General features: G+C 45.1%; 1 protein-coding gene across 1 annotated transcript in view; it reads right to left on the bottom strand.

The window, feature by feature from the left end:
- Positions 1-21,754, bottom strand: part of LOC106653545 (transcriptional coactivator YAP1-A) — a 29,372-nt gene extending 7,618 nt beyond the window's left edge. Inside the window, exon 1 of the mRNA XM_014373031.2 lies at positions 20,382-21,754. Within this exon, the coding sequence (XP_014228517.1) occupies positions 20,382-21,016 (635 nt within the window). The 5' untranslated portion in view covers positions 21,017-21,754. The remainder of the gene's footprint in view (positions 1-20,381) is intronic.
- Positions 21,755-22,452: the final 698 nt, after the last annotated feature.

Here is a 22,452-nt window from a genome sequence, read left to right as displayed (position 1 = left end):
CCTCGAGCATATATATAGTTTATATATAGAACGCGCATCGTTAAACGAATTTGTAAAATTAAAGCTGGCCTCTTCTACTTTACTTTTTTTGTTGCTTTCGTTGTATATTATACACTTCACTGTACAGAGGGAATTGTGTGCAAATTTTTCTCGCGGTGGATAAGAAATGCACATACCGATCGTGATCATTCGGCTTCGGAGTTTTAATCGGCATCTTATAATACACCGTTTGCACGCATACAATATAACGATCTAACTTTATCTCTTTCTCTTTCTCGGGTAATAAAAAAAAAAATTTCGCCGCGATAATTCCAAACATGGACTTCTTTTTTAATTTCGTCGATCCGATGTGCATCTCGAAGACAAATACACGCATGCGAAGGCGGAGGCGCAACACCAGCTGTATGTTATTACGAAACGATAAAAAAACTCTTTTCCTTTCGTTCGTACGATATAATCGACTCGAAATATAATTTTTATTTTATCATCGTGCGTTATTGAATATTTGATAATCTATATAAGTAAGCGGCACAGCACGAGCGGCTTTATATTACCGTTTCGATTTACCACACATGCGATTGACTTCGATCCAATTTGCACAAATATATAATACACATGTGTGTGTATATTTGCTCAAAAATTCTCGCGATCGTGAATAACAATTTTATGAATGAATCACACACGATTCGTTGCTATGTGTACACTTGCACGCGCGAGCGCTCAAACGGTAGGTACACACATCGATCTAAATTCAGTGAATCACATAAATTCCATCAATGAGGATCTCTCGAAAAAGAGCGTGGAGATCGATATCTCGCGTACATCGCGAATTTGGCGGTCGTTTTTGACGCAGAAGTCGACCGACTTAAAAAAAAATAAGCAATTGTCGAACGCGATCGTTTGTTCGTCTATTATAGAAAATCGGCAGCGATCGGCGTCCGTATACACCGATTGAATCTTCGAGCTCATTCGAGTTTTTTATACGTAATATAATATTGTAAAATGTGCAGCGAGCGAAAAATTTTATATTTGTTCGACTCGCGTATATGTTATTATTACAAGAGAGCTGGCTTTCGTACATGTATGTGTGTGCACGCCACCGCGCGAGCGGCAGAGAGTCATAAAAGCGAGGCGAACAATTAATATGAATGAAAGTCGAGCGTGCGGTATATATATATATATAGAGTCGGTCGCCGCCGCAACTGGAATGCAGAAATTGACTCCCTCTTCCTTTCTTATGCATGTTGTGGGTTATATATATAATACAACTCGCATGTAACTCTCATTGTTCCCCTCCAATAGCAGCGTCGTCGTCGTCGTATCGTCGGAAACGTAACCCAAGGTTTTTAATTCGTTTTTTTATTCGTTTTTGTTTCAGGCGCGGAGGCTGCGACTGAGAGTATACAAGACAGGCGCGAGAGACAACGACAATAGTTCTACGCGTAGACGACGACGACGACGAGAAGTAAAGAAAAGGAAAAATATGAAAAAAAGAGCGAATGTCGAAGCCGAACGAAAATAGCGAGATTTGCCATTATATAGACGATGCTGCAAGTTGAAAGTGGTTAAGGAGATCGATCGGCGACCAAGTCGATGCACAGAAACGATGCGACATTTTCCCGAAGAAAAAGACACTTTTTGTTGCTGCCATCGGGGTGGCGGCGCGCATCGTTTATTTTCGGGTCATATTCTGTAAGTATCTTGTAATCTATAATTCGCGAGCTGCGCTCGTGGATTTAAAAGTTTTCTGCGCAACGACGATCATCATCATAGCTGTTGCCGGCGAGGAAAAATCGTTGTATAGAAGTGTCGAAGCGAGCTTAATACATATTTACGCTAGCTTAATACATATTATATATATTACGAGCAATATATATTTTTATTTATAACGAGGTGCTGCGCGATAAAAAAAATTCAGTATAGACTCGCGTGCGCAAATATAACGCGCATTTCATATAATATTGTGTGTGTATACGCCGTACAGTCGCGATGTAAAAGCCTCGCAGCTTTCGCGGAATCACCGAGTGTATACACTCATACACGTACACGCGCGCTGATTAGTCAGCTCGAAATCGGCGGCGGCGCGCACGATATACAAGATCGTTATATATACATATAGAGCCGCATGTATATGTAGTAGTCGCTCTCGACTTTCATTCATGAAAAAAAGTCCGTGTATAGCTCGCTCTCGGGCTGGTTGCACATCTCGAAACGAACTGCGACTTCGAGAGAAAAAAAAGAAGAAGAAACCGCACTAGTAAAAGCTGTACACGCGCCACAGCTGAAGAAAAAGCTCGTCGTGCGAGCGATACGTGCTACACGCGCCGCGACGATCGGAATGGAGCGATCGAGCCCTGCGCAGCTGCTGCTGCGTGAGCATCGAGTGCCGTTCAGTTGGCGCGAGTCCAAAAATCATCGTCGCGCTTACTACAACGGGGCGACGTCGCGATTGCAGCAAAGAGAGCCTATATCGAGTTCGCCGAGCGAGTATGTAAGCCCGTGGCGCCCCTCGAGCAGTTCGAAGCTCGATGCTCGACGCAGTGTATTCGCGATTTAACTCGTCTCGCAGCAAGCAGTGCTGCTGCTGCCTGACGATCGTGTGTATTTTTACACCGGACATCGCGGCGCCGGACAACGCTCGTAAATAGACACGCCGCGCGCATATTATGCGGCGGCTCTCTCTGCGGCTGCTGTATACTGTACACTATAAAGCACACACAGGGTCTGGCCTGGCTTGTCTATGTGCACCGAGAGTGTCCACATAGTACTATGATCCAATTCAACCAAAGCACAGGGTGTTTTTTCGATAATAGACTCGTACAAGTTTTCTTGAACTTCAAAGATCTCGCAAAGCACAAGAAGCTTTTTATCGAATTATAAGCGCACGAAGAGAGGATACGATACGAAGCGCTGAGCAAGCCAAAGCCGGCAAGATTCGCTCGTTACGGCGCTCGCGTATAATAGATAGATATATATGCGCAGCGGCTCGAGTTCTCACGCTGCAGCAGCTAAACAGCGGCAGCAAGAGGGTGCGTGATTATTATGCGTGACTCACGCCCGAGAGAGAGAGCGTATATTATCACAAACGAGCGAATTATGAACGTATAGAAGCGAGAGTATAAGAGAGAGACAATTGTATAATGAATATTAACTTATGTATACTCCACGGTTCGTGGGTTCGTCTTTTTAAGTAAGTTTCTTACACGATACGCGACGTTGCATGCCTTATCGCGTATATGAGGCATTTCATGCGAAGTGTCCTAGCGCTTCGCCGCGCGGCCCAATTAAGCGAAATCACTCAGTTTCTAACTCACGTAAAAAGTATCAAAATATACTCAGAAAAAATAACTAACTAATGATTTCGATAGGAAATTTCCTCAGCTTTCCGATGGTGTGGTCAGATTTTCCGAAATTTTCCATTTTCCCCGGAAAAATTTGACATAAAGTTTAAAACGCAAATATCTCAAAAAGCCCATTTTTAAGATTTTTTTAAATAGTCCCAATCGAAAGCTGAGGAAATTTCCTAACTGTATGCAAGTTTTCAGAGTGTGCAATTGATTATTACTTAGTGAAACACAGCTGTGAACATCGGGCGCTCGGCCGCGCGGCGGTATGACGCCAGCCGCCGCGCCGTCAGCCATCGCGCGGCACCCACTGCCCTATTCTTGTGTATGACACGACTCTAATTTCTCTTTAAAAATTAAACAAATACATGATTTCGATGTATTTTTTTCTCAGCATTTCAATGCTGCGGTCAAATTTTCCAAAAATTTTCGTTAATTCCAAAAATCGTTTAATTTTCAACTCGCTGGAAAAGTACCTAAGTGCCCCTTGAAAAATAACTATCACTCTATTCCGATGGAAAATTGTCTCAGCTTTCCAATGGCGAGGTCAAATTTCCCGAAATTTTCCATTTTCACCGGGAAAATCGTCGAGAACTCTATAAAACTGACTATCTCAAAAACGACTGAATATTTTGAGTTAGAAAGTTTATGTCAAGTTTTTCCGGAGAAAATGAAAATTTTTGGAAAATTTGACCGCACCATTGAAATGCTGAGAAAAAAATACATCGAAATCATGTATTTGTTTAATTTTTAAAGAGAAATTAGAGTCGTGTCATACACAAGAATAGGGCAGTGGGTGCCGCGCGATGGCTGACGGCGCGGCGGCTGGCGTCATACCGCCGCGCGGCCGAGCGCCCGATGTTCACAGCTGTGTTTCACTAAGTAATAATCAATTGCACACTCTGAAAACTTGCATACAGTTAGGAAATTTCCTCAGCTTTCGATTGGGACTATTTAAAAAAATCTTAAAAATGGGCTTTTTGAGATATTTGCGTTTTAAACTTTATGTCAAATTTTTCCGGGGAAAATGGAAAATTTCGGAAAATCTGACCACACCATCGGAAAGCTGAGGAAATTTCCTATCGAAATCATTAGTTAGTTATTTTTTCTGAGTATATTTTGATACTTTTTACGTGAGTTAGAAACTGAGTGATTTCGCTTAATTGGGCCGCGCGGCGAAGCGCTAGGACACTTCGCATGAAATGCCTCATATGCGCCCGCCCGCGGCTTATAGGGACACGAGCGCAGCACGAATTCGTGCGGTACAGAGAGATATCGTCGCGTATATACTTCTCGAAGGAAATGGACATTTAACGATTAGGTCTGTTCGCATTTCGACATGACGTAGGGCAAAGGAGCTGGATCGTCAATGTCGGGCTGACTTTAAGTAGGTATACACGAGATGCAGTAAAATGTATGAATCCATATCCAAGGTTCCTTTTATCATTTTATATCTCAAACGCGACATCTCGTTAAGTATATATTGGTATTATTGTACGATCAGCGAGACACATCTACCGCTCGGTGTCAAACTCCGAAAATCGTCATTGCGTTTTGTCGTTATTTTTTGTAAATTGCATAAGAAAGATAATGACCGGTCGAAAATCATCAGCGCGAGGAATAAAGAGAGACAGAGAGAGAGAGAGAGAAAAGACGCAACACGGCGCACGATGTATCATCGTAATAATAATGGAAAGAAGAGCAAACGGAGCATTTTTGCACGTGTGTCGTCGTCGTTGCTCGACTGTCGCTCGGTCGGTCGGTCGGTCGGCGCGATATCGCGCGCTGCTAGCCTGTGCTCGCATTATATACGTACAACTATAGGTCACACAATACACGTACGAGCTGCTGCGGAGTACGTATAGATAATCGCGTATATACATGTACATTTGCGCTGCGCCGTGCTGCCCGTCGCGTATCGAATCCCGCAGTCACGGTTATTAAGTAAGAAAGAGAAGCGAGCCGAGAGAGAAAGAAAAAAAAATATGGCGAAATGTCGCGAGAAAGAGGCAGAAAATAAAAGAACCAGAGAAGAAGTAATTAGCGTGAAGCACGTAATGAGCTTTTCGCAATATCTCGAGCCTGCTTATACACACACGTATATTCTAGCACCGACCGCTTGCAGTGTACGTATATACGTTTCCTTCTCGTGTACAGTATAATACAGCGGCGGCACGCGATTAGATCCGATGCAAGTAAACATGTAGCACACACACCACTTTTTTCAATAAAATCCTCGTTTAATAATAAGCCAAGTTTCGTGTGTTGTGTTTATGTGCATGTGCACTCGATTCGGAGCCGGGCGCAAACAGGCCAAGGGGACGTTATTACTGCTGCACTCGAGCGCTCGCAAGGAGCTGCAGAAAACACGCCCAAACGATCGGCGGCGGAATCGATGACTCGAATCGATCGATCGGTCGGTCGCGGCGCGTTGAACCGCGTCGCCATCAATTATCGTCAATGAGAAAACGATTATTTAATGCGCAATTTTTTCGTCTTGGAACTTTATTAAATTGATTTCTCGAGCGATCGGTGGATCGATCGCAGCTCCACCGAGTGCGCGCGTGAACATTGTACACAGAACGATGGAGTAAATGTATAGTTGTATGTATGCAAGATGACCAGATTTGGAAAGAGGAGGAAGAGCAGCAGCAGCAGCAGTACACAACGCGGAAAACATCGCGAATTCTATATATAAAACTTTTTCACATAAAATCCGAGGCTATCACGCACACACACACACGCACACGAGAGCGGCGGCGTATAGCTCTAAAAATAACGCGCGATCGGTAAAGCGAGTCATCTCCCGCGAAAACGTCTTCGTATAGTCGTTCGTTGTGCGTTGGCGCAACTTGACCTAGAACTTTTGGATTAAATTAAAATTGCGCTCGCCTACATCATGTGTGTGTGTATATTTTACTAACATGGCCCAATAGTTTTACCCAGTGATCGAGTTTTCCCAATAGCGGAGCGTGACTCGCTGTATAGGGGGACTGTAGAGCGAGCTTTTATACTCGAGCTTTTAGATTGTCACATGAGACTTTTTTAACTCGACGGCACCTGATGATTTCCTGACTCGATTAATACGCCTCGTTATAATCCCAGTACATCGTGTATCATTACAGAACTCAACAAAGAAAGCTTCTCAAATGTGACATCCGACGATTCGCCTTTTTGTTGTGTTGTTTCTCATTATCGTCGAAAAAAATCAGAGAGGATGTCTCCTTGACTTTCGGTTACGTACGAGTACTCTGCAAGTACATATGACACGACGATGTACGTTATTGTAGTATTTTTGCGCGACGCGCCACGATGCAGTATATGTACACTGCTGTTGTTGGTGTTTTCGTTGCGCGAAAGATAATATAAGAGCTCCTCTGCTCGAGCGGGTAAATAATATTATTATACGTTTATATACAGAAACTCGTACATATGCTTTTAAAGGCTATCTCATCTTCTTCTTCTTCTCTTTTTTTTTTACTGTTTGTGTGATTATATTATGTATTTTGCTTCTGCGGGCACGTAACGCACACAGCTGACCGCCACCTCGACGACGTCGTCGTTCCTGCTTTTCCCATATTGAAAACAATAACAGATGCCCCTTGCGCTTTTCGTTGCTTGCAACGTATTGTCCACAACAAATATCATTAATATCATGTGTCAGATCCGCTCTAGCAGCGGATCGGAGAGAACTTTTTTTTTCCTCATTGCCGTACTCGAAATAACACACAATCTTTTGCACTAAATAGATCGAGCCTATCGCGATCGCCGAAGTCTATATAATAAATTGTCTAGCTCGCGCGCGCGCGAGTCATGAACCAATGAGGCGTGAAGATCTTTTTCCACCGGATCGAGGCCGCGTTTGGATTCTAAATTGAGCCATCGACTCGCCGATTATAATATACACAAAAAAAAAAAAAAATAAGGCGATTCGATTCGCGGCTAGGCGCTACGGCTACCGTAGATCCGCGAGTGATAAGCGCGGCCCAAAGCCGCATCATCGACTTACATTTTATTGGGACGCAGTTGCTAGATAGATTTATCGAATTCGGTCAATGTGACAATGGTCTATATTCTATACACGATTCATAATAAGCTTATCGGCGTGTCATCGTCGTGGAGAGGCACGAATCCTGCAAAATTCGCGCACCTGAACGAAATCGAGCGTGACTCTTCTCCGAGAAAATGTTTTTTGGCTTTTTTCGCTTCGTCGTCGGCCACGGGGGGTGGCTTCGATTATTCACGCGTTCTGCGAAAGTAAATCGAAATGGGTGACGGCTCGTCTCTGACGCAACGGATTACATTTTGGCTGCTTCTGTTGGATATGGCTATCTTCTCGAACATCGAGGTCGCGATCGAAAACTCATAACATTAAAGATTCGATTGAATACAGGTCGTGTCAGCGCATGTGGCTCGCAACAGTAATTAGCAATTGTGCGCGGCGGCGTGCGATGTCGGGATATATAACAGAGATTGGGGCACGTGGACATCAGCGCGAAAAATAGCGAAATAGCTATACAGAGAGGAAAAGAAGTGGTCTGAACAGTGAATGTGAAACGAAATATTTGAAAAATATATATACGGAAATTGTTTTGCTACTTGCGGATTTACAATGCTCCATCTGTTGATGGGATCAAAAAGCTCCACGGCCCCTATTGATTACGATAAATCTGATTGTTACGGGACGAGACAAATTTTGGAATACTATATGTTTGTGTTTAATCAGTCACTTTTGTCCCCAAATTCGGACCACACTCGGGCCCGCGAGAACGATCGCTTTTGTTCTCGACGATCGTCTCGAGACCATATAAAATATTCTCCAAGAAAGAGAATCGCTTGACCGTGATTATATCGCGGTACTTACGACGACGACTGCGAGGTGCAATCGACGCCGTGGCCGAATTGCTCTGCGGTCGGTCGAGGACGTTTCGCAAGTAGCAGCAGCAGTAGTAGTAGTGTCCACGGGCTAATCGCGCTTAATATTATATAGCCGTCCGGTGTCGGTGCAGCAGCAGCAGCAGCAGTAGCTTGTTGACCGGTCGACCCTGAGGGTACTTATAGCGAAAGTTCCGCGAAAGGCAGCAGTCCGCGCGACCGCAACGCGAACGAACGGAGCGATCTCGGCTTGAATCACGTGCCACGTCTCTCTCTCTCTCTCTCTCTTTATTCAAGAATATAGTTTTGCGTATACTCGTCGTGTAGTACGTATAGTGCGTATGTAACGCTGCTGCTCTCGCGAAAGGTTCTTGTGACAACAGCGCGGTACGATCGATCCCCTGAGCGAGCGAGTTAAAAACATCTTGGTACGTATACACGCAAAAACTATAAATTGATGATTCCCACATGTACACAGGTACCTAATACCATACATTTACGAGCGATGAAGTAAGAGGTTACCGGAGCTCTCGGCTCTCGATCGGCAAAAAGGCCGGAGCAAATAAGCGAGAGCCTCGTTAGCCTAGTTCAGACGCTGCTGCTGCGCAAGGATCTCTCAGTTATGTGTTTATGTTATAAAGACAATCGATGCAACGTATACGCGACACATTCTGGCTTATACAGCTCGAGTATGTGTGTGTGTATTCGGTGCATTACAAACGCAGACGTCCTTAAAGATCTGGAGTTCAGATCGTAGTGTATCTCGCACTATCGGCACCGCGATTCGATTACGCCATCGCGACACAACTCTTGTAGGCTCCGTATTTTGCATATACACTGTACTTAATTTTTCGCCGAGTCATGGTGCAAACTCCGCTGCCGATTGCAGCCGAATCGATCGGACGCACGAGCTTTACATTTCGAGAACGGAGCGAAATTACGCGTACGTGCAAGTCCCCCCACAGGAGCACAACAGTGCGTACAGGTCTGTCTGTGTCTGTGTGCGTTCCAGAGTATAAAAAGGGATAGACGCGTTACCCACACACACAGAGTAGAGACGTAACATAAAGTCTCGCGGATAATAGTTCGTTCGTTCGGTTCGGCGCGTTATATATGCCAAGTATCGCCGTCGGTGTGTGAGTGTGTGTGTGTGTGTGTTGTGTCGTGTAATATAAGAGCTGCTGCTGCGATGCAACTTTCACCGCGAGCTGCACCACCAGCGCCGCGTGTAGTGCTGCTGCTGCACATCGAGCAGCGAGTCTCGCGAGGCGCAAAAGCAAAGGCTTGATACTGGCTGTTGAGTGTGTGTTGCGTGCCTCACTTGCGTTATACTATATATTATATGTGTAAAATGCCCGATTGCCTCCGTGTGTATGTGTGCGCGCGCGCGAAGCTCGATTTTTCATGCGTACTTACATTATGTATTATATATACCGTGTAGAGTACACATACAAAAGCCGGAGCTCGAGTGGGCTCTCTCTCTTATTTTCTTTACGCGTTCCACGCGCAGTCGATTGCTTATATATTACCAAGAGGGAATGGATGCTGCTGCGGGTTTAGCATCGACATCTCTCCTCGTCATCCTCGTCGTCGTCGTCGTCGCGACTCATCGCGGTATATAGTAACGGTGATCCGCGCGCCAATATATACGCAATAACCAGTCTCGAGTTGCCTATACAGCTCTGTGTGATCTCCCCTCTCCTCTCCTCTCTTGTATACCCAACCTATTCGTCTCTCTCTCGTCGGTCGTGTGAACGCGATTATCAAAAAATTATAACTTTGGGCCGCGAGTAGAGAGAAAGAGCCGATTCGATCCGGTTTTTTTTCGAGCCTCGTGTGTATAGCGTTGTATCGCGCGTATGTGTGTATACAATTGCAGCAATTAAACATTCGGCATACATATAAGTAACACAATCTACAACTTGTACGTATGGTGTGTAGTTGTTGCTGTTAAGGCAAGACCCATATAATACGTATATAGTAGTAGTAGTATTCAACGAGATAATGTATTTATATATATTATTATGGAATTGCACGTTTGTTAATTTAGTTGCCGAGACAGGATCTTGGGCAATCTGCGTGGCCTAGCGGTCTATAGCGCAGCTTATTTTTTTTTATCAGTGATTTACAGTACGGTTTATCGGGTGCAGAATTTTCAAAAAAGCGCAGCCCGTACGCTACACACACGAGTTACTGAGTGCGTTGCGAAATTATATACGCGCTGCCCCGAGTGCAGATCGAGAGACTGACCTGCACGCACGTAGCGTTTGATCCACACGCGGCAGCAGCAGACCCGCCGTGGGCTCGCATACATATATTGTGCACACACGCATTGTTTTGCCAATAATATAGGTACACCGTATACATCGATGTGTACAGTTGTGCGTTTGTAAGCTCGACTCCCCTCTACTTCTCACGCGCGAAACGTAATTTATCGCGTATTAGCGTTAGCACTAATAACGCGCCTATGCATACATACATAATATACACCTATTCACATGTACGCGAGCCGAAAGATAAGAAACTATATAATGCTGGTGCGTGTGCTTTTGCGCAGCGGTGCGACCTATGTAATATTATTTCCAGAGACAGAGAGAATGAGAAAAAAAGAGACCTCCCGTATTATCAGGCGAGCGATCGGTTTAGCTCATGCTGTCCCCTGAGTTCTATGTGTGTGTGCAGATGATATGCTGCCGATTGTCTCTGCTGTTGTCGTTGTTGTCTCGCTTTTTTTTTGTTATTCTTTTGCACCGAGCTTTTGCAGCAAATTGACTGCGCTATTCGCTGTCACATACTGTGTGATGATGCAAGCAGCGCACATATGCTGCACGGCAACAGAGAGAGACAGTCAGTGACGTACACTCTGTGCACCGGGGACGATTAAAATTCTTGATTGTGCTGCCTCGTTTCAAAGTTTTCTTTGACAAGTCGGCAGTCACGTATACGTAGCCTTTGGCGATGCGCAAGGAGGCTTCTTGTGCGTCAGAGCAGAGAACGATGAAGAAGAAGAAACAAGAGCTCGAACTGTGGAGACAATCGCTCCCGTTGCTGCTGCTGCTGCTGCTGCTGCTGCCGTGCGCGATCGAATTCCGCAAGCCGATAAAAAAAAATCGACTCGGTACAGATCGCGTCACTGCACTTCTCGTATAGTAGCTTATATATATACAGTTTTGCAGCATACACATACCCGAGCCTCGAGAGTGAGCGACAGTCGCGCGCACTAATCGCTATAATCACGCGAAACTGCAGCTCGTGCGTATACATACGTCCTATACGTAAGAGCCTTTCTCGCTGCTGCTCGTGCGTTGTGTTGCCCCCGCGGGGCATTTGCAGGCAGTCGGGCAGGCCGATGACGAGCTAGTAGTAGTAGCCAGCAGCGGCAATCGACTTCCTTCCCGCTTCCGCTTTATGTGTACGGCTCGTGTGCGCGCGCGCCCAAGCGACTCGCAAAGTAGATCGGTATATATAAGTACTGTATGTACGCGAGTGAGAGAGAGAGAACTGCTGCACTTTATTTATTAGCGATGCGCAGTGTTGAATGTGTTCATGTGCGCCAACGCATTATATACATGTATATAACTGCAGCTTGTGACTGCTTGTGACGAGGCGCGGAAGTTCGTCACTGCTGCCTGCCTGACTGCTACTATATTATGTGCCGCCGATTTCGCGAGAGATATAATACGCCCTCGATGATGTGGCTTATTAGATAAGTCATAACATCGTATAAATACGGCGAAATCGTGAATATTTTTTCGTTTCGATGCATATCATACAGCTGGAGCCAAGCATTTATAAATTTGCACCTTCAAACATACTTTTGCTCGATGTCGTGTACGTACATTGATATTTCCCATTGATAAAAACTCAAGTACATATATCGAGTTCACGCGCAAGCGGCGGATATAAGTAAATATACACGACGACGACGCCGCGTGTGTATTAGATGTCAAATTGTTTGCTTACTGCGCGGATCGGCCGATTCGCCGATCTCGACGTGCCACCTTCTTATGTTATACATTGCTCGATATGATGTCGACGTATACATCGAATTAAATTGCAGCGTAATCGTAAGAAATTTTCCATTCGCACCGTCTTCCTTTTTGCAAATATTTATCATTGGAATTACTGCTGCTGCATTTGCCACGAAAAAGCCGCGCCACACTTCGTTCGTTCTCTTCCATAAATGCTATTGTTGGAAAATAAACTTTCGATTGTGTATATACGAGCGAGCATCTCCTCCTCGCGTTACGTATTATATCGTTATAGGTGTTGAATCGAGCTAACGATCATACACGCACACGTGCGCGAGTCCTTATCTGCGGAAAAAAGAATATTGTTTTCCTGAATCGAGCGAACAAACAGAATTTATATACAGGTGTGCGCGCGGTGGTACTTGTGTATAGCGCGAATGTATGCTATATAGTGAATCGCCGACGTTACGTTACGATATTCATACATAAAAGAGAAAAAAGAACAACAACAACACGCTTCTATTAACTCGGACAATTTCCATTGCCCAGTGTATAAAGCTGCTTTTCTATATTCATTGACCGGCACATCCGTTATTATTATAAATCGCTGCAGTATAGTGCTGCAGGCTCGAATCGCTGCCTTTTTTACATGCATAATAATATAATAATCAATCGCAATATGGACCGGCAGCAGCACCAGCACTATAGATATAATAATCCGCAGCTATATAATATAAGCGCGGGATCGACGCAACACGAAATCGTCGATTAGGCACACCGCTGCTACCTGCAACCTGCGCGCATAATTACGACGCGAAATTGCGCACGACGACGCGGTCGGAAAAACCTTCTTTTTTTTCGTTATTATTTATTTATTTTTTTTTATCGACGCACGCACGCAGGTGCACGTCGCTGTGTATCCTCGTATACTATACACGAAAATTGTATCACTCGAGTTGATTTTTTTTCTTCTTTTACTCGGTTCTTATACACGTATTACATAAATATGATACATTCTACTTTTCGTTTCTCTCTCGAGACACTCAAGGATGTTTCGCGTGCGCTCGCACCGATAATGATAAATATATTATAGATATATGTAGCAAAACTCGACGACTCTGACGCGTCCTGAGTATACGTGACGATGCAGTAAATAAGCTATATAGATAAAAATAAAAATAAAAAAATAAAAACGAAGCTAGCGAAGCGCGTGGACGTAATGAGTAAAAAGTATTTACATATACCTGCTTCACTCGCCTTGTATTTCATTTGTCACGTATCATTACTTTTCGTATAGCTCATCTCTTTATTAATCCGCTATTTAATCCGTGAGTTCCGGAGATATATACTTATTTGGTTACTTATTACGATCGAACTGGCTCCAATTTTAAGCGAGTCCAGTCGCACCGAGAGAAGTTATATTAACGACGGGTGTGAAATAACTATAAATCAGTCCCGCGATCGCAATTGATACGTACCCGAAATGATCGTTCGGTAAAAAGTAATTAATTCGTAGGCAGGTTCGATGTACTAATGGTCGGTTCTCATGATTTGGCGGTGTATATGAAAAAGATGAGTGATCTCTCGCGCGAGGCGCCAAGTCGCAGGCATAAGACAGAAAAATCCGTGTAAAGAAAAGTAGACGAACTTCTGTATGGGATGTGTGCGAGATTCAAAGGCAATTTACGCAGAGACTGTACACAGACACATACATACTATATTCCTAAAGACCTTGAAAAGTATTATTCGAGAGAGAAGTTTGACTAGTACATATAATATACGTGGCAGCAGCAGCTCCAGAGAGGGATGTCGTTGAATGGAGCGAAAAAAAGGAGAGAAGAAGGTAAACACATCACGGCGTTAGAAAACAAAATAAAGTTCGTGTGGCAAAGTTTCTTTTTTGCGAGATTACATGAGACACTAGTTTAACACGGGGTGTGTATGTGTGTCTGTGTCACGAGGCCCCGGTAGAGACCGGATTTCCATAGAAGTTCGCGGATGGCCTTTTTTTCGGGGTCTCTCTTGCTCTTTCATTCATTGCGCGCAGATTTTTCACAGCTATATACCATATACACAGTGTGTATCGTAACGTGGGGGCTGTATGTGGGAAGCGCCGCACAAGGGGGCCCTTTCTTTGCTTCCTTATTTTTTTCTTTCTTTTTGAAGTTTTTTTTTATCTCGATGTCGGGATTCTCGGATCTTGACGCGTGAGTCATACGCTCTATACATTCAGGGATTATGGTCCAAATCATCGTTTTCAGTTTTTTCCCTCTAAAAAGATGATGAATGCAATTTGTATGACGAATAAAGCGCCAGCTAAATGAGTGAGAGAGAGAGAGAGAGAGTTTTTAAGCTCTGATTAATCAATTGAAATTTACTTCGGATTAACTAAAAAAGAAAAGGAGCTTCATTAATGCCGAACTTCGATTGAAACTTCTCTCGCTCGAGAGACTTCTTTCAATTTATCTTTTGAATCAGAACATTCGATAAGTGACACTGAAGCAAATTATTGGATGCAAGAATGGGAAGCGTCGATGTTTCGACTTCTTGCATCACGGCATCAATGAAGTTGCGCAGAGCATACCATACTGGCCCATCACAGGCCCTCGTCGAGAATTTCATTGCCTTTTGTGCACGTGTGTGTGTGTCAAAAAGACTGCATTGCGCGGGAAAATTGGCCCATTCACGTTCTCATAGAGACGACTCACATCGAGTGTTGTATACCTATACGTTTTACGGTACTGCGCGCCAAACATGCTCTATATATCGACGAAATCATGTGTCATTCGTGGGACCGGTGATTCGATTCATGTCTTTTTTGAAACTGTCTTGCGCGTGCTAATTTCTGCGTGCTGTATTTTGGAGATGATGTGACTTTCATAATGATTGGTCGCTCCGATATAGCCGTCAATCAGATATCGGAGTTGCATTATTTTCATATGTACGTAATTGTTGAAAAAATTGGTCAACAAAATCATTTATTATTTTATTATTTTTCAAAGTTATAATTTTCGGAGCTCAATCGAGACCTACAGTAACAACAACAATAACAACAAATCGCACGAAGGCCGCGCCAACGAAACGCAACGACTCGCGAAGAGGTTCGAACACATCTCTCTCGCGGATTAGTACTATTCCTACAATTTACGAAATACTACGACGATATAAACAAACAAATACGCTAGCTGCACATTGGAAAGGAGCAACTAAGTACTCGTCGTGCGCTCGGAGCTGCGGGGATGCGATCGAGTCGTAATTTTTGTATATATATACGTTTGCGTGTGTACGTTACACGACACATTATAGAAGGCCGTCGCTCTGCTGCAGCTCGAGCGCGACGTATTCTTGTATGTATGTACTTATTATAGTGCACAAAACACCACCACAGCAGCAAAGAGCTCGACTCGCGCCGCTGAACTCTCTGTGTATATAAGCCATTATATATATATCGGAGAGCGTCGACACTATAACAGAGAGAGAGAGGCAACTAAAACCTTACGTAATTCCCTTCTTGCGCCTATAGGCCTCTCTATACGTGTGTGTGTTTAGATTTTTGCTGTACATACACGTCGCGCACTAAGCAGCTAGCAGCTAGCAGCTAGCTCATTATAATTTCTTAGACGACCGAAGACTGCAGCAGCAGCTAGTGCAGTCACACGACGCCCGCGATCGCTTCTTATACAGTAGCATAGTAGTACCCTTTTTGCCTAACGCTGGTACTTCAGCCAAAAGCAGCTAGAAATAATAACGTACTCGAGCGGATTTTAGAATCACGCGTATGTACGTGTACGACTCGAGGCGATCGTGTATTGTAGGTACATTGTAGGTACCGCATGCGAGAGTGAAAGAGAGAGAGAAACTATGCGGCTTATTATGCAGATTGGCCTCGCCGCCACCACCACCAACATCACCATTCGTGCAGTTTAGGTATAATATAATAGAGAGGCTGCCGGGTCGCGGCCTCCATCCAGCTGCAGCTATAAAAGATGGTGGTGGTGGTGGCGGTGGTGAACGTGCGTGCGTGGGCGCTAATATCTCGCGATAACACGAACGCTATATATAAATGCGTTCGCTTTCGCGCAACCGATCGCGCGACGATTATAATATAAAGCCGCGCTGTCTCTTTCTACGATCGTCGACTTTAGCGCAAGCCATGCGTGTGTCTCATTTGTATTATATGATCGGCAATTGTCCGTGTCGCTCGAGCTCTCGTATCAAATTTCTTCCTCTCGCTCGATATATAAGGAAAATTTCACTGTTACGCGGACTCGCTGCTGCTGCTACGTATATATATTATAATACACGCATGGGTGCAGTTTTCGCTTGATATGCGTTTAAAAGAGGGGTGGGGTTAGATAGATATAGCCGAGCTGTATAGAACTATATCGAATGCACGCAACTGCACGCATGTACACACAGACACGTAACTTGGATAAGGAATTGTAAACGATACTCGCGCGTGGTGCACTGCAGTTTTTTCGAGCGTCAACGCGCGTAGGTGTAAGTATGTATAGGTACGCAGGGGGTCCACCACACGTTTTAAATGAAAATCGAGAGCTATATGTTTCACTGGTCGAATAGTCTTTTGTGTTTACGCTTTTATCGTGTACCTGAGTTTTTTTGGGTCTAATTATTGCCGATTTTGGCAGCCCTTTACCGATATATCTCGACGGTAGAGTGCGCATCCTCGTGACATCGAATGCGAAACAGGGAATAAAACTAAAAGTATTTTATTTAAATTTTGTTACGGCTGACAAAGAGCGCCGAGGGATACAAATGATAAAAGTCGATGTCTGTGACATTGTCTACCATGTCTCTCTCTCTCTCTTTCTCTCGCGATCTGTGCGCTGTTGTTGCTCGCACCTCTCGCGTCTATCTCTGCGGAGACAATGAGACACGACCCGAGAGCGAGAGAGGCTGGAACACCGACTTATATAGCAATACCTAGACAACACACACATACACACACATGCAAACCATTATGCGCAATTGCTGCTATATAAATGTGGATATATAATGGCATGCAACTCGACGCTGTATACTACACTGCATGGTGGCAGCAGTCGATCGACGTAGACGAAGAAGAAGAAGAAGCCTATTTCGAAATTAAAGCGATTACCACCGCGATGATTCGAAGGAGTACACGGAGAAAAATTTATAGTAAAAATTGCTATAGGTCTTAATAAAAGTGTGACATCTTTGAGGTTAGGGAAAATTTTACTAAAATCCTTTGTAATTTTTACTATATTTCTCTCAATTTTTATTTTATTTCTTATAATTTTTATACATTTTATAGCAACTTTTCACCCGAACGTCAAAGATGTCACACTTTTATTAAGACCTATAGTAATTTTTCCAAAATTTAAAGAAATTATTACTATATTTCTTCTCTCCGTGTAAGAGAGAGACAGTAAGTATATACGTATATTACAAGAACGAGAGTCGACCCTCTGCACATGTGATTATGTTTGTGTGTGTGTGTGTGTGTGTGTGTGTGTGTGTGTGTGTGTACATTTACATGTACGTAAAGTACAGCCTCGTGTGTAACGAGCCCCGCGCATACACACACACTGCAGCTTTTGCACTCGCGCCTCTATTATATGTATAACGTGATTTATTTCTCAACCTTTTTAGGAGAGTCGGAGACTTTTGCATCTAGGCGCTATGCGCAGTCGAACGACACAGGCATGTGTGTGTGTCTTTAGATAGCAATTTGTATACAGGTACGAGGCAGAGATGAGTGAGTACCGCTGCTGGCTTATAACTCGTATACCGATTCTTTTGTCGTATAGTAAAGAAAACAGCGAAATTATATCAGCCACTTACATTATAATATAACACTCGTGCGCCGTATGCTACGAAGCTGGAAAAGGTCGCGAGAGTCCATAGCGCAAAAGTTCACATGTGTACCTGTTACATGGGACGAGGAGGATCCTCTGTTAAATAAGCGAGTCCCGCGAGTATAAAGTGAGTACACGCGCGATATACGTAATACAGAGAACGAGATTGAAAAAAAGACAGAAAAAAAATGAAAATAAAAAAAAAAGAAGAAGTCTCTATACATAAGAGAGCAGCGCATTGGGGAGCACATCCACACGAGTGCGTGGGAGGGATATATAGCGCAAAATAAGAAAAGGTGTAGAGAAGCACGAAGGGCTATAGTATATAGGCGGCGTCTATATGGCCGTGCGAAAGTATATACAGTAGTAGTAGTATATTCACGGGGGGAGTATACGAGCCGCGACGACGACGACGAGGGAGGCATCAGATAATCGTGCGAATAATGCAGAGGTTAAGCCACGACAGCAGCAGCGACGGCCCCAAGCAGGCAAGCAACAGGTAACACGAGCAAAGGCGAGAGAGGAGAAAGAGAGAGACCTGTGAGGCCGGGGTTGCCTCGCATAAACATATATATAGGTATAGGTATATACTATGTAGCGGCAGGTCTGCGCTGCTACGGCGGCGCGGGAGTTTCCCACGACAGGTGACACGTGGGAATACCGACACACACACGGACGATGAGTTAACTCTCACGCATGTAGGTATATACGCACGAATACACACACATACGAGAGGCAAACTAAACGGGTAATGGTGTTCTCTCTCTCTCTCCATCTTCGTCTCACCTGACGAGCTCTTCGCAGTTCTCTCGTTCTCTCCCTATACACCCGTGTATATTGTAGTGCATAGTAATGCGCGTGCGCGAAATCAGGTGCAGCGACGCGCTACCAGCCCGCAGCTACCAACTCGCTCTGCTACCATACAACGACGGAGAAACGACGGCGACTTTCGCGCCTGTTATATTTACCTATTACGATACAGCTTCGTACGGGCAGGTTGATATTGTACACACAAAGTTGGAGTGGCTCGACGCGCCGGGAGGAGGAGGAGGACCACACGTACAGTTGAACGCATGCGCACGACGGCGACGATGATCGCGACAGGTAGATGATGTATAATACGTGACTTTGATGACTGTACGATATAAACACGCACACACCTGAGCGATGCAACAAGTGCACTCGCAGAGTTTTGAGTGTAGTATTTGTATTGTATGAGCGAAGCTGCTCCGATATGACACCCCGTACGTAGCCAAGGTGAGAAAACCCGGGGGAGGAGAAGAAAAAAAAAACGTAACAGAGGGAGGAGTCGGATAACCGAGGACGAGAATGAGGGATGTTCCTGTAACGGAATATACGGGCTGTAAGGCTACTTGACTCTCGTCGCAGTCTCGGCAGCTATATTATAAACAAGAGTTGTCATCGAAGAGTCAAGATCGAGCGATCCGACTAAATATCAAAGCGTATTTACTGCGTTTAATATCTTTCTCTCCTTTTTTTCTTTTCTTTACCGATCTTTTCATATCGATACCTCATTGTTGTTGATCATTCTTACGTACTCCGTCTCAATGTATACACAACTGCCAAAACAACCTCAAGTACTTGTTATTGTTCCTAATTTCGCGTCCGCGTATTGTGCCCAATTACGTGCATGATTGTCATCGCTACTTCGCTTCGATTCTGCTACTGCTGCTGCTCCGCCAAAAAGGAAAAAAAGCAGCCTCGTGTGCACACATTGCCGTTATTATCATTATTATACGCGCGATAAAATTACGCGACTGCGCTGCTGCTGATTTTTTTTTTCCTTTTTTGATATAGCCACGGCTCTCATTGATATTGATTCGTGTATATTCGCGAATCACGGCTATCGCTCCGATCATCGTCGTGATCATCGTCGTTCATCTTTAAAAAAAAAACGATCGAACGCGCGTTTCGCCTCGTTGAAGACCAATAAGTAAAGAGAGAGAGAGAGAGAGATCCAAATTTTAACTGTGTGTGTGTTATTGCTTTTTTTTCAATTCGTTTCACACGAGTATTAGACGCGACGACTAACGAGTGGATAGGCTGCTGTGTATACAAAGAAGCGCGAACGTGTGACGAGCGCGTGATGACACAATTAATAATGAGCCAATGTCCCTCTACTCGTTCGCAATAATATCGATAGATATGTATATATTGTATTAATTAATTGCTTATATGTATTTCATTCGTATCGGAGGAAAATGCGCCGATGCGGTTATTGACGCTACCGAGAGATAGATAGCTATAGCTGCGAGAGACGATAAAATAAAAGCGCCGAGGTTGCAAAATACAAGTCCGGGACGATGACTAATATCATATAATATACTCACTTGAGAAAGTAGATCTGTCCCTCGGGCGTCCTCGCCTGCTCCCAGCCGTGGGGCAGCGGGCCCAAGTCGTCGACGCCGGTGCTGATCACGTCGTAGCTGCGCTGCTTCTGGTGGTGCACGTGTCGCACCGACTGGGGCTGGGGCGCCGCGTGCTGGGCCTGCTGCTGAGCCGAGGCGTAGGTCTGCTGCAGCGAGGCCGGCGAGCTGTGGGCCCGCGGATGGGCCACGACGAGGCCCGCCGGTATCTGGGCCGGTCCGTTGGCGGGACTGTTGGGCCCCGTGGAGCCCGGACCACCGCCTCCACCGTTATTCTGTTGAGCCGCAGCGGCTGCGGCTGCGGCGGCCACGGCTGCGGCGGCATTGACCACGCCGAAGGCCGAGTCGGCCGAGTTCTCGCGCGAGTGCGATATCGAGGGCGACTTGCTGCCCGTCGAGGGCGGATTGAAGAAGGAGTCGGGCAGTTTGCGCATGCGCAGGGGGACGGTGAGCGGCTGGTTCGAGTTGGGCTTGAGGACGGTGTCGAACAGCGCCTGCAGATCGGACTCGCTGTTGCGGTCGACGTGCACGAGGGCCTTGCCCGAGCCCTCGTCCTTGACCACGCCACCGACGCCGCCGCTCTCCTGGTTCAGGGCCATATTTTTTCTTTACGTTTGAGCACTGAGCGACACTTTATATATATTATAAACACACACGAGAATTATCTAAGCACGGCACACAACACACTCCACTCTCACAAAAAAAACAACACTATGTATGCACGACAACAACAGCTGCAATTTTATATATCTATATTATCTGGCACTTGTAGTTGTTGTTGTTGTTGTTTCGACGTATATCCAAGTGCTGTTGTTGTTGTTGTTGTTGTTGTTGTTGTTGTTTCTGAGCGAAGGGGGGGTGGGCGACGCGCGACGACAACACACCACAGCAGGTCGACGTTACTCGGAGCCGGACGCACCTGCGACTGTGAACATTGGCGCGGTATAGAGGAGTATAGTATCGCCGGCTTATAGTAGTAGAGAGAGGAGGAGATGCGCGTCGTTGTTGGCACCTTACACACACTCGAAGCTGCGGCGGCGGCGGCGATCGGCGCTGCTGCTATATGCTACTGCTAATACATGTGTGAGCTACAGCGGTGTGGTAGTAGTAGTAGTAGTGGCTGTGGCGACGACGACGACGGTGGCGGTGGTGGTGGTATCATCGGAGGGGCTACGGCACAGTACAGTACACAGCTCTCGTAGCTAGCAGCCAGCGGAGTTCGTTTCATTCATCAGAAAACAGTACATCCGTTCTATCTGTTTTTCTCCCTCCTCCTCTCGAAGCTCTCGCTCGCTCCTCTCTGGCTTCTCTCCGTTCCTCTTTTTTATTCTTTTTTACTTCTCTCTTCTTGCCTGCGCCTGCTTCTTTATTTTCTCTCCTCTCGCTCTCTCTGTCTTCTTTCTGCGCTCTCCGTCTCACCTCCCGCGGACCGCCGTACAGCAACACGCTTCTCTCTCTCTCGTTCTCTCTTCCAGCCGATCTTCTCTCTCTCTCTCTCGGCTCGGCAGCTCGGGCTCGTTCTCCGTTCTCAGCCACTGCCGCTGCGCTGTTTCTTTTCGTCGCTTCCGCGAAATCGTCTCTCCTCTCTTTTCTTTTTCGTTCTCCTCTCTTGCCTTGTGCCTTGCCTTGCCTTGCTTGCCTGCTTCTTCTGCTGCTGTAGCTAGAGCAACTTCTTTTGACTGCTGCTGCTGCTGTCGTTGAATACCTATGCGTACGGCGTACGCGTGCAAAACAGAATAACAAGAATTATACTTTACATTATGTTTCGCTTCGGCTATATAAATTATTATTATTATGATAATGATGTTTTTTTTTTAAATTCTTTGCTCCTTATGGGACAAGTGCGCGTGCGGAAAAAGGATCAGGATGCAGGTCTGCGAGAGAAAGATCGGCAAGGCTAAAGGCATTTTTAAAAGGATCGATTCAATGAATCAACTTCAAGTTTAGATCTATCAATGGTTGCAGGGGGTGGCTATCATGGCTATCAAAGCACATTTGCCAAATAGTAAACGTCCTCTCATAATAACGTGTATAA

The sequence above is a fragment of the Trichogramma pretiosum genome, unplaced genomic scaffold, assembly GCF_000599845.2.
Source record: "Trichogramma pretiosum strain Unisexual culture from Peru unplaced genomic scaffold, Tpre_2.0 scaffold102, whole genome shotgun sequence".
In the NCBI taxonomy this organism is placed as follows: domain Eukaryota; kingdom Metazoa; phylum Arthropoda; class Insecta; order Hymenoptera; family Trichogrammatidae; genus Trichogramma; species Trichogramma pretiosum.
Note: the sequence above shows the minus strand (reverse complement) of the source record. Positions and strands in the feature narration are given on the sequence as shown.